This window comes from Malaclemys terrapin, chromosome 10 (assembly GCF_027887155.1).
Source record: "Malaclemys terrapin pileata isolate rMalTer1 chromosome 10, rMalTer1.hap1, whole genome shotgun sequence".
Taxonomy (NCBI): Eukaryota; Metazoa; Chordata; order Testudines; family Emydidae; genus Malaclemys; species Malaclemys terrapin.
Window position 1 is genome coordinate 2,378,122 of NC_071514.1, and position 14,887 is coordinate 2,393,008.

General features: G+C 44.8%; 1 protein-coding gene across 2 annotated transcripts in view; it reads right to left on the minus strand.

Moving 5' to 3' along the window:
* Window positions 1-14,887, minus strand: part of ADAMTS7 (ADAM metallopeptidase with thrombospondin type 1 motif 7) — a 141,828-nt gene that overhangs the window by 86,261 nt on the left and 40,680 nt on the right. For both annotated transcript variants that reach the window (XM_054041376.1, XM_054041375.1), the window contains 2 exons: window positions 5,437-5,606; window positions 4,817-4,950 (listed from right to left, as the gene is read on the minus strand). In XM_054041376.1, the coding sequence (XP_053897351.1) occupies window positions 4,817-4,950; window positions 5,437-5,606 (304 nt within the window). The remainder of the gene's footprint in view (window positions 1-4,816; window positions 4,951-5,436; window positions 5,607-14,887) is intronic.

The following is a 14,887-nucleotide window of genomic DNA, read 5'->3' on the forward strand; positions in this document are numbered from 1 at the left end:
CACTTACACAGGGTTGAAGCCAGCAGGATGTCCCTTACGCTGAGGCACACAGCGTCAGATTTCTTACTCATGACCACTTTTCCTGCCACCTGTCCTGCTCAGAAGGGATGAAGGAGTCAGGTCTGGCAGTTCACTAAAGGTCCACCAAAGCCAGCTTGTGTTGGTAAGTTATCAAATTGCCGCATATCCAGCACCTGGGTGTCTTTTTGAAGTTAGGCACTCAAATACCTTGGCAAGAATGCAGTCCATATCCCTCTTTCCATTTTCTCCTGGGCCTGTCTGTGAGCATCTAGCATTTGTTTGCACCCTTTCAATTTTACACAGATTTTGATGTAAAGTTGGATGCAATACTATTTGTAAAAGCCCAACCGTTTACCTTTCTGCTCGTTTCTTTCAGAGTCTTCTGTTACACGAACCTAAGAGTAGGGAGTCCGTGTGGTAGGAGAAGAGAATTGTTGGACTTTGTTAGTGCTAAATCCCGTGCTTTAGTTGGGAGATGGCAGCCTCCTGATTGGTAGATCTGCCAGTGCAGTTTCTCTGCAGGGCCAGGGAGATTTTTTATATTCTGCTAACGTACTGTGCGCACTCACATGCAGGTGGCAGTGCCCAGTCTCTTGCCCTTCAGTACCAGAGATACCCATTTGATTTTAGTTCAGTAAAAGCCCCAGAGTGAATGCCAAAGGGTCCTTTTAGTATCTGTGTGTGACAGGGTGTACCACTGTCCCCTGCTGGAGGCCCCGCTGCTCTGCTACACCCTGTCCCAAGAAGCCACACAGTGGGAGGGAAAAAAGCCACAAAGCTGCATCCTCTAGGCTTGCTTAGAGAGGCCTCACTGGAGCGGCCATCTTGGAAGGTAGAGAGACCTGGTCCTCCAAAGGCTAGAAGGGCTAGCGATGACCAATCAGAGCTCAAGAGGCTGAAATAAAAGCTCCTGAGGGGCCTTAGCAGGTCAGTTCCCAGCGGGGAGCAGAGGAGCGAAGGAGGCCGACAAGTAGACAGCACTCATGGATGGCTGAACTTACACTGCGACTGCAGAGGGAGAAGGACCTGGGGACACCGGCCCGCACTTAGGGCTGGAGATAAAAGGGCCCAGTTGCAAGAGGCCCAGGGAAACAGCAGCGACAGATTGAATAAACAGTACATGGCTGGTGTGTATAGGATCCCTGGATTGAAACCCGGAGTAGAGGGCGGGCCAGCCCCTATCAGCCACCGGTAAAGTGTCGTGCAGCCCAAGAAGGGGACAGGCCTCATTTAGGAGCCTGAACAAAAAGGCAAATCTAAAATGGGGGGAGGGATAGCTCAGTGGTTTGAGCATTGGCCTGCTAAACCCAGGGTTGTGAGTTCAACCCTTGAGGGGGCCATGTAGGGATCTGGGGCAAAAATCTGTCTGGGGATTAGTCCTGCTTTGAGCAGGGGGTTGGACTAGATACCTCCTGAGGTCCCTTCCAACCCTGATATTCTATAAAAGGGCCCAGGGCCAGGGATGAAGGCCACAGCAGGGGCAAAGAGACTTTAGTTACTGGACTCTTTAATACCCCCAGGTTCATCTGGACTTTGTGATATGGCCAGAGAGCCATGCCACTGAAGACCCGCTAAGGTTGGCTGGCAGCCTGTACCAGGTGCCAGGGGTGAGAAAAAGTCTGCAGTACCACACCCAGTCACATGAAGGCACTCAAGAGGTAAGTGCCCCTTCACACTGTGTGAATAGGTGAGTTGTCCTGTTTGGGTGCAGTAGTGTCCAGGAAAACAGTTTTATTTGTGTGATGGGGAAAGAACATTGTTACTTTTTCCTACCGTAAGAGCCTGTTCTGAGCCAAGGAGTTAGTTTTAATTTTGGTGTCGGAGACTAAGACAGCACCAGCTTTTGCGTGTGCAGCCGTCTCTGGCTGACTAACTTGTCATTCGCACAGGGCTGCTAAATCTCATTTTTCACTTGTACGTGCCACATGAAGATTGCGACCCTTTGCGCCTAGACTAAAAGTGGACCCGGCTCTGTGAGTACTGCTCAGCAGAGCAACTGCCACCCGGTTTTGGACTCTGGCTCTGCTGGCAACAAAATCTGAATGGCTGTTTCTAAGGAAGGGTGAGATTTTCCGTGAATGGTTTTGACATAAGCAGCTGCAAAGATAATTGCTTATTGATTATTTCCCCATCTCCTCTCTGTGCCATATGGAGTGCAAAGGCCCAGCAGCCCACACAGATCTGGGAAAGTCTTGTCGTGCTGGTGTCGCTCTGCAACCATCTTCTTCCCACACACAACAAAGAGGAACAGGCAGCGCTGTGTTTCCTCTTAATTTCTCTCTCCGATTGGCAGCAGCCAAAACTTGAGTATGTTCAAACACATGCTGCTGCTCGGGTTTTAGCTGCCTTTCTGCTCTGAGTAATGTTGGTGAGTACATAGCAACCCACATGAGCGGGAAGATAAGGACTTATCTTTTCCCTTTGTCCAGTGGCTGTTTCTTTTTTATCCATTCACCCCCCCGTAAGAACTGTAGGTCGAACTCACTGCTGGCACACATGGGTGGCTTCCCAGCCTCCTCCCAGTCGCAGTCAACACATGATGTATAGAGCCAAAAATCACCCTCCTCCTTCAGGCTTGTTTGTATTAACAGGCTAATACCAAATAAACACTATCAACTCCAGCCCAAGGCTTTTCCCAGGCTCCTAGGACCAGGTCAGTGCCAGATGCTGTGTTCCTGTCTGCAGATCCACTCCCACTTCCCCTATAGCCAAAGCGGAGTAAATGACCCACCTGGAACACTGAATGAGCAGGCTCAACAGGGCAGGTGCACAGAAGGAGTGTCCTGATAGGGCATAACTCCCTCCAAGCACAAGGAGGCTGTTGGTGAATTTGGCCTGTGTTGTCCTTGTAGTCAGCTGGGTTTGTTTTCATTAATTATGTTGGGGAATATCTGGCGGCGAAAGCCGTCTGGGAACGAGAGAGCTCTTGGCAAGTCACTGACGGAGCACGCTGCTGACACAGAAGCCTGAGCACTGCACTAGCCCAGCTACTGTTTCTGTATGCATGCCACTATTCCACACAGCTAACCCAGGCGGTGAAACTCCACGCCACGGAGCAAAAGAGAAATGGTTGTAATCCCTGCATGGTTCATTGTACTCGATGGAATGGAAAATCTGCTCCTGTGTGGTCTGCAGGCTGATACAGCTGGCTGCGAATGAAACTATGTGCTGCAACTGTGAGAGGGGCTGGACAATGGATCCACAAATAAACAGCATCTCTGGCCAAGGAATTAGGGTGCAAATCATCTCTGTGCAGAGCAGAGGGTGATTTAAGTGGAGGCAAAGGACTTTGCTGGTCATCTGCAGAGGGGGGAATTTCATCCTTACATTGTACACATTCCCATCTTCATGGCAGTCCTTCAAAGTACATTTTTACCTAAGCGCTGCTGCAGGTACCGTGCACCCGCCACACATGGAACTCTGACTGAACAGCTGAATCCCAATCATGTGCTGTCCGGGTCACTCTTCCCCTGCTTGCTCTGGGCAGTATGAGTGAGGTCAATTGCAAGAGGAGGGAAGTGGCTCACATGTAATTCCTGGAAACCACAATTACTCTTGAGAGAGTGGGCAGCCCTGTCAATGCAAGTCCAAGATAGCAATACATTTGGTCCATGGACTGCAAAACCGAGATGCCTCCAGTTGCTTTCTACATGTCTGATCCAATGAGCACTGAAGACTTTGGGGCGCTCTCCGTTAACGTCACTGGGCATTGGATAAGGCCCTATTTTAATAGGTAAAAATGGAGCTTAGCTATGAAATATAAAATAGAGGGTTTTCTTTGTGAAAACGTTTTCTAATAAAACATGAGGCATATTTGTTATCTCCCAAATCTTGGGACTACTCACCTGAGTAAGGGCTATGAGTGTGAGTAAGATTTTGCAAGACTGCATCCCTCTGTCCCCTGGAAAAGTCTTCACAGAAATCTAATGAAGACTCCTACAGGATTCCAAGGCAGGCATGATTCGACAGTCCTGAGGTGGGTTTTAGTAGCAAGACAGCCTGCAAAACGTATACAGTCTGCTCTTCATCAGTGACACCTTGTAGATGGTATTGCCGAAGGATGTTTCTGCCAAAGGAATTGCTTCCTGAGGCTGGCTGTCATGCCTCCTTATCTGCCTCCCAGTTGGCTTTGGCAGCACTTTGTTCTAGGTATCGTGAGTTTGGGAAATGTCCTTCCCAGGTGTCAGTCAATAGAGTTCGGCCTGATGCCAGCGTTAGTTTTTATAGAGTTTCAAAGAAAGAAAATAAAAATTTTAAAAATCAGAAACCCACAGGGTCTGGGTTCTATATTAAGATAAACATGTTCTTTTGTTCAGACGTGTTCTTTTGTTTAACTTCCATTTCTGAAGGCCAAATCCCATCCACAACATAGGTTCAAATATGGCCATGTCTTATCTTCATGCAACCCCATCCACATGAGTCAGGAAAAGACACTATCATTCCCACGCATGAAAATAATAACATGTTTGTCAATAAAACATTTGTTTTGGTGCGAGCAGGCAAAGCCCTTACACCATTCCTTCACGCGCACAACACACACAATAGGGCAAACAGTAACACCAGTTCTGGGTTTGCCTTTATTTAACAAATCTCTAAGACCAGTCTTGGGCTTACAAACATAACTGGACTTTTCGCAGCTAGATTCCTGTCTCTCTTCCTGAGAGAGCCAGTTGGAGCTGAAACTAAAGGGACTCATCTGGCCTGGCTTCTAGGGTGAGTCAGCAAAATAGCTCTGCACCTCTCCACAGGTTCTCAAAGACACGTTTCACAACGAGAGAAAACACCCAAAGCATACCTTACAGATCCCATTGATACAGATATCCCGGCTTGCGTTCCCTTCGTAACATGGAGTCCCATCAATGACAGCATCCCGGAGCTTTTCGGAAAAGTATTCATCTTCTGGGCGGCAGTGCAACTCACACGGATTGACTGAGGGTTCCAAACAGACTGTAAATAAACCTGCAAGGCCAAGAGTATCTGCACACTTCCACCCATGTCCTGTCTTCTCCCACTAGAGCCATCCCTGCTACAGAACCACGACTTGCACTGTCAGGACTTTCCTCTGCTCTAAATAATCATCTTTTGACCCATAAACTAAACCTGCAAATGCACCTATGACCCCTTCGCTTGAAGTGCTGCCAGCTTAGAACGTCAGCTCTTTGGGGCAAAGACTGCCTTTTTTCGTTCTCTGTTTGTCCCTAGTACAATGGGGTCCTAGTCCATGACTTGAACTCCTAGATGCTACAGAAATGCAAATAATAAATTAATAATAATATGCCTTAATTATGACAGCACTGAAAGGTTAAACTTCTTGGCCTTGTGCATGGATTCTAACCATCAATACAGATCATTAGTAAAATCAATTTAAAATAATTGTCTAGCTTTGCAGATAGAGGCTCAGGAGGTTGGACTTACTGTTGGTCGGTACCGGCGTCCACTTATAGAGCTTCCCTTTATATAGCATGGCATCAAACTGGCTGCACTGGATGTGACGGAAGGACGGTTTGTCTGTGGGGCACGGCTTCATGTTACAAACCCGGAATCGCTTCCGCTCCCCCAGGCAGTATTTACCACCGTACTTCGGTCTGTTATCAAAAGCAGGAGAACAGAAAACACAAGCAGGTGCAACACATTAGGATGAAATTCACTAACTTATCATAGAATATAAGGAGCAGATTTCTCAGTGTGATCCCTATTGGTTGCTAATCTTTTAATTTACCACATTGGGTCAGATTCCCTAGTCAAGCAAAATCCTGTCTAAAGTCAATGGAGATTTGCTCAGTTAAAGTCCACGTAATTTGACACCGTATGTCAGGGGTCGGCAACCTTCGTCACACGGCCCATCAGGGTAATCTGCTGGCGGGCCACGAGACATTTTGTTTACGTTGACTGTCCACAGGCACGGCCCCCCACAGCTCCCAGTGGCCGCGGTTCACCGTTCCCAGCCAATGGGAGCTGCAAGAAGTGGCGGGCCGTAGGGACGTGCTGGTCACCGCTTCCCGCAGCTCCCATTGGCCAGGAATGGCAAACTGCAGCCACTGGGAGCTGCGGGGGGGTGTGTGTGGAGGGGAGGGCGTGCCTGCGGACAGTCAATGTAAACAAAATGTCTCGCGGCCTGCCAGCGGATTACCCTGTTGGGCCGCGTACTGAAGGTTGCCAACCCCTGCCCTATGACTTCATTTTTATTTATATGGAGCCAAATTCTGCTGTTATTTGCACGAATATAAATCCAGAATAACTTCACTGTATTCAGTGGCTTTACCCCAGCAGAGCAGAGAGCAGAACATAGCCACATCGACTCTACAATCACATGGAATGGAAAGCATTACCTGTGCTAACCAGAGATGGCTCAGAGCTTCAGCCTTCCATCCCAGATCTGACCATACCCATATTTCAGGGTGTGTGTGTAAGTTTGAAGTCAGCTGTTTGATTAGGACTATTCTAGAGAGGGGAGACAGATCTGGATTTGAACTGTGAAGCTCTGGTACATTTGGATCAGTGGTTTTGGTTCCGATCTGTCGCTAGTTTTAATAAGTATGATTCTCCTTCCTCAGACAGACCTACAACTGTAACACAAATAAGGAGCTCGCTTTTTTGCAGCTAACATACCCAAATGGAAAGTGCCACAAAAGGAAGTTATTTGTGTCACATCAGACCAACGGTTGGTGTCTCTGTATCTGATAATCATATCCCTTCATTCGTTCCCCTGCTGATATATTGTCAGTTATTAGGAAATTTCTTTATTCTGGGGGCAGATCCTCACTGGGGGCACATCCTCAACTTGATGGGAACTTTACCACTGACTTCAGTGATTGCTGTATCAGGCTCTTTGCTAGTAAATCTTTGAGACACTCCATAAAAGTAGCAAACATTCCAGGTTAAACCTGGTTAAACCTAAATCCATCATAAAGCCAGTTTTCCATAGTGAAATTTAAAAAGTCCTGGATCCCTGCTATACAACTTGTTTCTAGATTAATAACTTTGATGATGATGTAATTGGCAAACATGTATACTGGACCCATTGGGATTAGAACTTGACCTGCTGATGGTTTATTAACACAGCAGCTCAAAGATGGCTTTTACTAAGTGAATGTTGTCAAACTGAATTTCTTTATTGAAAGACCTAGCTCTCTTGTTGGCAGGTTACGTCATCCCTCCCCTCCCCCCAAAAAAGAGGCAACATTGTTTGCCATCTTGGGGAAGGGAGCTTTGATCCCTGGGACAAAGTCCTTTGCTCATCTTTCAACAGATTTCGTTAACAAATAAGCCCATAGAATTCTGTCTTTCAAACAGAAATGAGCTGAACACCAATTAAAAAATAATGAAGCTGCAATTTCGTGCAGGATTCCTGCCTTCTCTCCCCCTCCTTTCCCCCCCGGCCTGAAACAATGGCTGCATTCAGAAGCAACTTTCCCAAAGAGCCAATCTGACCTGGTTGTGAGAGGAAGATCTGAGGCCTTGCCAGTGTCTGTGTTACATCAAAAGGTGTGAGTCCTGAGCCCCATGGCTGTCGCGATGGCCTCCAGTTCGGCTGAACCTCTCCACTGACTCTATGCTTTAGAGAGGAACATCCCAGTCAGGCAGCCATGGGCAAACAGCTAGCATCCTGAGCTGTAACACACCGTTGTACAGCACAGCAGACCTCTGGGCTGTGGCATCAAAGGAAAATTTGTGGGATCTGAGCTCTTTTCAATAACTATTTAAGTTAGCGAAAGTGACAGAATTTAAGTATAATTGACTTTTATCAGGGGTGCTTCTTGTTTACATTTTGCATTTCACTCCACTAGGACAATGAAACCTGACTAATTCCTTTTGGGTGTGTTTCTAGACAATTGCACTTTTGAGTTTTTCTGCCTTAGCAGAATGTTGCAATGTCTGGGCTACCACATTGCAGGGGAATATTTAAAGCCAAACGGGGGGAAAAACCCTATTTTCTTTTTAAAAATTAGAATAGAATACAATAAAGCACAAGTTAAATAATTTCTATGACTTCTTTATAAGATTTTTTGTAAAACTTTTAAAAAGCAAATTTACATTGTGGATCTACCTCCACAGTGTGACTTTACGGTTACCAATATGGCCAATTTTAAGGCCTCGCTTTATGATGGTATAAAAATGGTTATTAAAGTTAAGCGTCAATGGTAATATTTGAAGCCCTTCTTTCCTGCAACTGCAGTCAAGAATCATTATCTACGTAGGAACCTACAGTCTCAGCCATCTCCTCAGCGTTTTCAAAAATTGACAAATGATTGCCATTTCTCAAGATAAAACTGGCTGGTTACATTCCACAGACCATAAAGCCATCTGTTTTACCATCTTTGCAAGTATGCCCTGATGAGATGGCTTTGCCTAACAGCATGGATTACTGGAACCATTGCATCCGAAGAAGTGAGGTTTTAACTCACGAAAGCTTATGCCCGAATAAATCTGTTAGTCTTTAAGGTGCCACCAGACTCCTTGTTGTTTTTACTGGAACCATAATCTTCCTGAATTGGCCACACATTTGTCAAAAATGGCCCAGCTATTGGAAACATGTCAACAGAGATCCTCTTTTGTCATTAAGTCTATTTCTGTATTCATAAACAGAAGGCACAGGTCCTGTCCTCTTGTCACGTGAGTATAAACATGGAATCATTCTATCCTTGAAGTGAAGCCTCACTGGAGTTACTCCAGGTTTTCACCAGTGTAATAGAGATCAGAATGTGGTCCATTTTGGGTCTGTGGTGGAGAGTGCTACTCTTCAGCTTTCCCAAGGACAGGCCTCCAACCCTGGGTCTGCTCCTGTTGCAGCTGGAATCAATGGCAAAACTGCCATTGCCTTCTGGGGGTGCAAGACTGAGCCCTTTGTGTTCCAAGTGCTGGGAAAATAACACCCACTGCTTACCTGCCTTGAGTCGAATGTTCTGGGACAGGTGGCTGGAGCACATGCTACAACACAGTTATTAAATCTATAAAATTACGATTAATTCCAGTGATTGTTTAGTTAACCATACGTCTATTGTTCTCCTTTGAAACAATGTCCCTCTCGTGAGTGCTTTAGAAGAGTAAAAATCTCAAATGTGCTAAACAAAAGGTTTGACCATCACACTTGATTTTGCATGTGATTATTATGTGCTAAATGTTTGCACTAATATAGCACCTGAGAGACTTTTTGCCAGCTAGAATACTTTGTTTTCTCTCCAATAGTCAGTTGTAAGCGAGTTCTCATTTGTCTCCATATTGTTCACATCACTAGAGAAGCCTCTATGTTGCCCATCCCTCTACAGTTTGCCCTTGGTATATTTTTTTTTTTACAGATGCTTGGCCAACAAATACTAGTAGAACAATTGCCATGACTATTTATTTACACTTCAGGGACACAGGAAAAGGTCCAAAGATCATACACACATACAGCACCATGAAGAGGTGGCAAGGAGCAATACCACATTTTACTAATTGAAACATAGATAGAGCTGCATAACCTCACTTGAATTCATATCAGCTCATTGGGTCTGGTTCTGATCTCACTTATACTAGTTTTATACTGGTGTGGAGTTACTTGTCATTTTTATCAGTGTAACTGATATCACTGGGGAAGTGGTCTGATGTGTAATAAAATATCCCATCAAATCCTACACAGAGTTTAGAGATAACATCCACACACACTAGCTAGAACTACTTTCCAGGCCCTTCCCCCCTTTTATAAAATAAGGAAAAGAAACCTTCACCTGAACTGATTGTAAACTCTTGGGGAGCAGGAACTGTTTTTTATTTTCTGTTCAGTGTCCAGCATAAAAGGACTATGACCCTAACTGGCGTTTGTTTATAGGTGCTACTTTAATTAGAACTGGGTGACATTTTTCAGCTGAAACTTTCTCTTAATCATCTTAATCTTCATCTTAAATAATTTTAAGCAAAAAAAGGTTGGGGGACACCAAAATGTTTTCCAAATTTGTGTCCATTTTGTCAAATTGTTCATTTGAAAAAAAATCGGAAATGTTTTGATTTTTTTTTTGGCTTCAAACAACTTTGTGTTTCTAAATTTCCTTTAATTTTATTTTTAAAACATTTAAAATTTAAAATATTCAAAAATGTTAAGTGGTCAAAATCAAAACAAAACATTCTTTTTGACCTGAAATTAATTCTTTTTTAAACTTTTCAGTTTACTAAAAATTAAAAAAAAATGTTTTTGGTCGAACCTAAAGCTATTTTTTTTACTTTTCAAGATTGCCAATAAAATGAAAAAACTGCTATTTGCCAAACTCTAGCTGTAATATAATAAATGCCGAAGTGCCTGATACCAGCAGCATAAGTGATTTCATAACAATCTATTTACATATAGAAACTGGACTTCATCTGATGCAGAGAGAGTTCCCAAAAGTTGCAATAGAAGAGCTGGTTTGAATTTTTTGGCACAGTGTTTTTGGGATTTATGGAACAGACTTGGCCAGTCACAAGAAAAGGAATTGGTACGCTCTCTACCATGGAAATGAAGACATTATTTTTGAAAACTCATGGCGATCGGGGGAGGTCCCAGATGACTGGAAAAAGGCTAATGTAGTGCCCATCTTTAAAAAAGGGAAGAAGGAGGATCCGGGGAACTACAGGCCAGTCAGCCTCACCTCAGTCCCTGGAAAAATCATGGAGCAGGTCCTCAAGGAATCAATTATGAAACATTTAGAGGAGAGGAAAGTGATCAGGAACAGTCAGCATGGATTCACGAAGGGGAAGTCGTGCCTGACTAACCTAATTGCCTTCTATGATGAGATAACTGGCTCTGTGGATGAGGGGAAAGCAGTGAATGTGTTATTTCTTGACTTTAGCAAAGCTTTTGATACTGTCTCCCACAGTATTCTTGCCACCAAGTTAAAGAAGTATGGGCTGGATGAATGGACTGTAAGGTGGATAGAAAGCTGGCTAGATCGTCGGGCTCAACGGGTAGTGATCAATGGCTCCATGTCTAGTTGGCAGCCGGTTTCAAGCGGAGTGCCCCAAGGGTCGGTCCTGGGGCCGGTTTTGTTTAATATCTTTATTAATGATCTGGAGGATGGTGTGGACTGCACTCTCAGCAAGTTTGCAGATGACACTAAACTAGGAGGCGTGGTAGATACACTAGAGGGTAGGGATCGGATACAGAGGGACCTAGACAAATTAGAGGATTGGGCAGAAAAAAACCTGATGAGGTTCAACAAGGACAAGTGCAGAGTCCTGCACTTAGGACGGAAGAATCCCATGCACTGCTACAGACTAGGGACCGAATGGCTAGGTAGCAGTTCTGCTGAAAAGGACCTAGGGGTCACAGTGGACGAGAAGCTGGATATGAGTCAACAGTGTGCTCTTGTTGCCAAGAAGGCTAACGGCATTTTGGGCTGTATAAGTAGGGGCATTGCCAGCAGATCGAGGAACGTGATCGTTCCCCTTTATTCGACATTGGTGAGGCCTCATCTGGAATACTGTGTCCAGTTTTGGTCCCCACACTACAAGAAGGATGTGGAAAAATTGGAAAGAGTCCAGCGGAGGGCAACAAAAATGATTAGGGGTCTGGAGCACATGACTTATGAGGAGAGGCTGAGAGAACTGGGATTGTTTAGTCTCCAGAAGAGAAGAATGAGGGGGGATTTGATAGCAGCCTTCAACTACCTGAAGGGGGGTTCCAAAGAGGATGGAGCTCGGCTGTTCTCAGTGGTGGCAGATGACAGAACAAGGAGCAATGGTCTCAAGTTGCAGTGGGGGAGGTCCAGGTTGGATATCAGGAAAAACTATTTCACTAGGAGGGTGGTGAAACACTGGAATGCGTTACCTAGGGAGGTGGTGGAGTCTCCTTCCTTGGAGGTTTTTAAGGCCCGGCTTGACAAAGCCCTGGCTGGGATGATTTAGCTGGGAATTGGTCCTGCTTTGAGCAGGGGGTTGGACTAGATGACCTCTTGAGGTCCCTTCCAACTCTGATATTCTATGATTCTATGATTCTATGATTCTATGATGCTGAGATGATCAAATGGTTGGACACTCCATGACAGGAAATGAAATGAGGTTGTGAGGATCCTTATGTGGGTTGCCCCAATTGAAGACCAGTTGAGGGAGGCTACGTTACGTTGATATGGATGTGTCCAATGGAGACCTGAGAGTGTTATTGATAGGAATGCCCTTGCAATCATCATGGACGGAAAATGACCAAAGGTAGGCCAAAGAATCAATACATGGACCAGATATCAGTGGACCTTAGAGAGACCAATTGCATGACAGCCTGGTGTACAATCAAGAGTTTTGGAAGAAGGCTATAAACATTACTGACCTCAAACAGAGATGTGTTGAAGAAGATGATGATGATTTTTGGGGGAAATTATCAGCATTTGCAGCCAACTGTCCCCACCATCTTTCCCACACTGCTCCCAGTCGGCCTCAGATCTACTCTGAAAGAACAACTGGCACTACTTGGCAATTCTGTAAGGAGTCCGAGTAGAGAGGCCAAAGACTGGAGGAGCTATAGGGACTGAACTCCTTTCCCATCACTGAAAGGTGACAAGTCAAAAGTGGACTACAGCAGAACCAGGATGAGCTCAAAAATATTTTAATGCAAAGAAGTCTGGAGGGCTATTAAAGAAATGGGCAATGGCTTTAGTTAGGCAACTCATGTGAGCAAGGCCTGCAGGACCGTATCACAGCCCAGACATGAACATGTGTCTGCAGTTGAAAGCCCCTCCTCCCCCATCTCCACACCATTTATATAGTGGAAGGGCAGTTCATTAAGGGTATGGTAGTGGGGTGGCCTGCCCCTTTAAGGACTGGAGGCCTGCAGCTCGCCAGCCTGTACAATTAACCTGCCTGCCAGGGATGAGATGTGGGGTTTAATTAGAATCAAAGGGCAGCAAGAAGTTGCTAGAGAGAGGGAGAAGCTCAGGAAACTGTAGAGAATGAGAGACTCCTGCAGGCAAAATCCTGAGGCCAGGCTAGGAGGAGCTGGGAGAAGCCTGCTCAAGAAAGAAATCCCTGAGACCAGCGGAGTTTGGGGCAGGGCCCAGCTTAAGGCTGGAGGGAATTTTTGTGTGTGTTTAATTTTGAACTTTGTTAAAAAACTAACTCCTAAGGAGGGTTGTTATTGGACTTGTAAAAGCCTCTTCTGGAGTTTATTGTGGAACTAAGAAGGGACACTGAGGCAAGGGGCTGTTTGCAGGGCTGTCCTGAGACCACCAGGGCTGCTGGGAGGTGGAAGGGCCACCCGACGCCAGATATGATTCAAAACTCAATGGAAGAAATGGGAATCTTTCAATTTCCATTGATTTCAATGGGTTTGAGATCAGGTCCTCAATGCTCCATGCTAATAATTTCTAAATGATGGAAAGAGTTTTTTCACTGTGCGTGTAGGAGGCCCAAGCTCTGCCTTGTTTTCTAGGGTAGAATGGGAAGGTTGTTCCAAAAGAAAAAAAAAAAAGAAAAAAAAAAAGAAATTAACGCTTCCCTAATACTAGCCCTAACCCTTTTTAAACGAGTAGAACTCTTTTTCAGTAAATAGAGTTATTCTCTGTCTGGAAGCTACCAGCACATCTGGGCACTATTTGTAGCTGTTTCCTGCTTCTTAACCCTTTGCCAACTTGAGCTTGTCATGACATTTCCCATGGCGCATTTCCATATGACCATAAGGAAGTTACATTTTCCCTGAACAGTTTCTTCAGGGGAAACTTGAATTAAAGAAAATAAAATTAATTTGTGTTTTATGGTTATGGAAACACCTAAAGAAGAAAAACTATCCTATTCATATACGTGTTCGCTCCATCTGAAAAGCAAGGCCAAAGAGATTTACCTACAGCAGCCAAAACAAATAATTTCCTTGGGTGAGCTTTGCAGTGTTTGCACTCCTACATGCCTGTGGTTGTGTTTAAAACACTCTGTAAACGACAACTGCACTCCTCCAGCAAAACTCATGTCAAACATAAACTTTGCTCTTGACCTAGAAACAAGATTACATAAAGGGTTTTTTTTAAACAAGTTCAATTGCACATGCTAAAATGATGTACTTATGAAAGTGGTTAACCAGGGAACCTATTCTGGGCTCATTAGAGACCTTTCTTTATCTGATTCTGAAACTCCTTAAGCCATGAAAGGCTGAATGCCACCTGAAAAATAAGTAAAGACCATAAAATTGCTCTTGTGGTTGTGATTGATTGTGTACTCAAAAGACCTCAAGAAAACCAGGGGTGTGCGTTGAAACACTTAGGGTGGGAGTGCTGTTAATCATGCACCTACATTGTGAGGTCTGTGTTGTTAGTTCTGCAAACCTGGAATGTCGTTTCAAAGCTCATTTGGAAGGATGGACCATTGTGAAAATATTCCTCTGCCAGGAGTGTGGAGGCAGTCCCAACGTTACAGATTATCCTGCTTTATCCCCACTCTTTTTTACCACCAGCCCTGGCACTTTTTCTGGGGTCTCATTTTAGAAAACCTTCCTATCTTTTGCCCAGGTGGTGCCATTGCCTTTTAAGCAGAACTCATCATAGACTTAATGGGAAGTTCTGCTTACGAACTGATGGCATGACATAGCCCCATATCCTTTAAACCCACTGTGTCGCTATGGTTCATTATAACTCCTGCTCCTCACCTTGGGTCACAGGCTCTGACATTGTAACCTTTGGGAAAGTTTTGTTTCTAATACCGTCCAACAATTATCTGGTGGGGGAAGGAAGAGACATCTGGGGACCAGCTGTGTCAGCCCAGAAATCATGGAATAGACAATGCTATACCATAGTTTGTTATTCAGATGCTTTGATTATAGGGCCACCTTTCTTAGAAACTTATGCCATATTTGGTCACTGCCACACTAAAGTCTGACAGAAAGAAATCCTCTTGTTGTGGCTCACACACCTTGTTATAACCTGTTTGCAAACTGCTCATT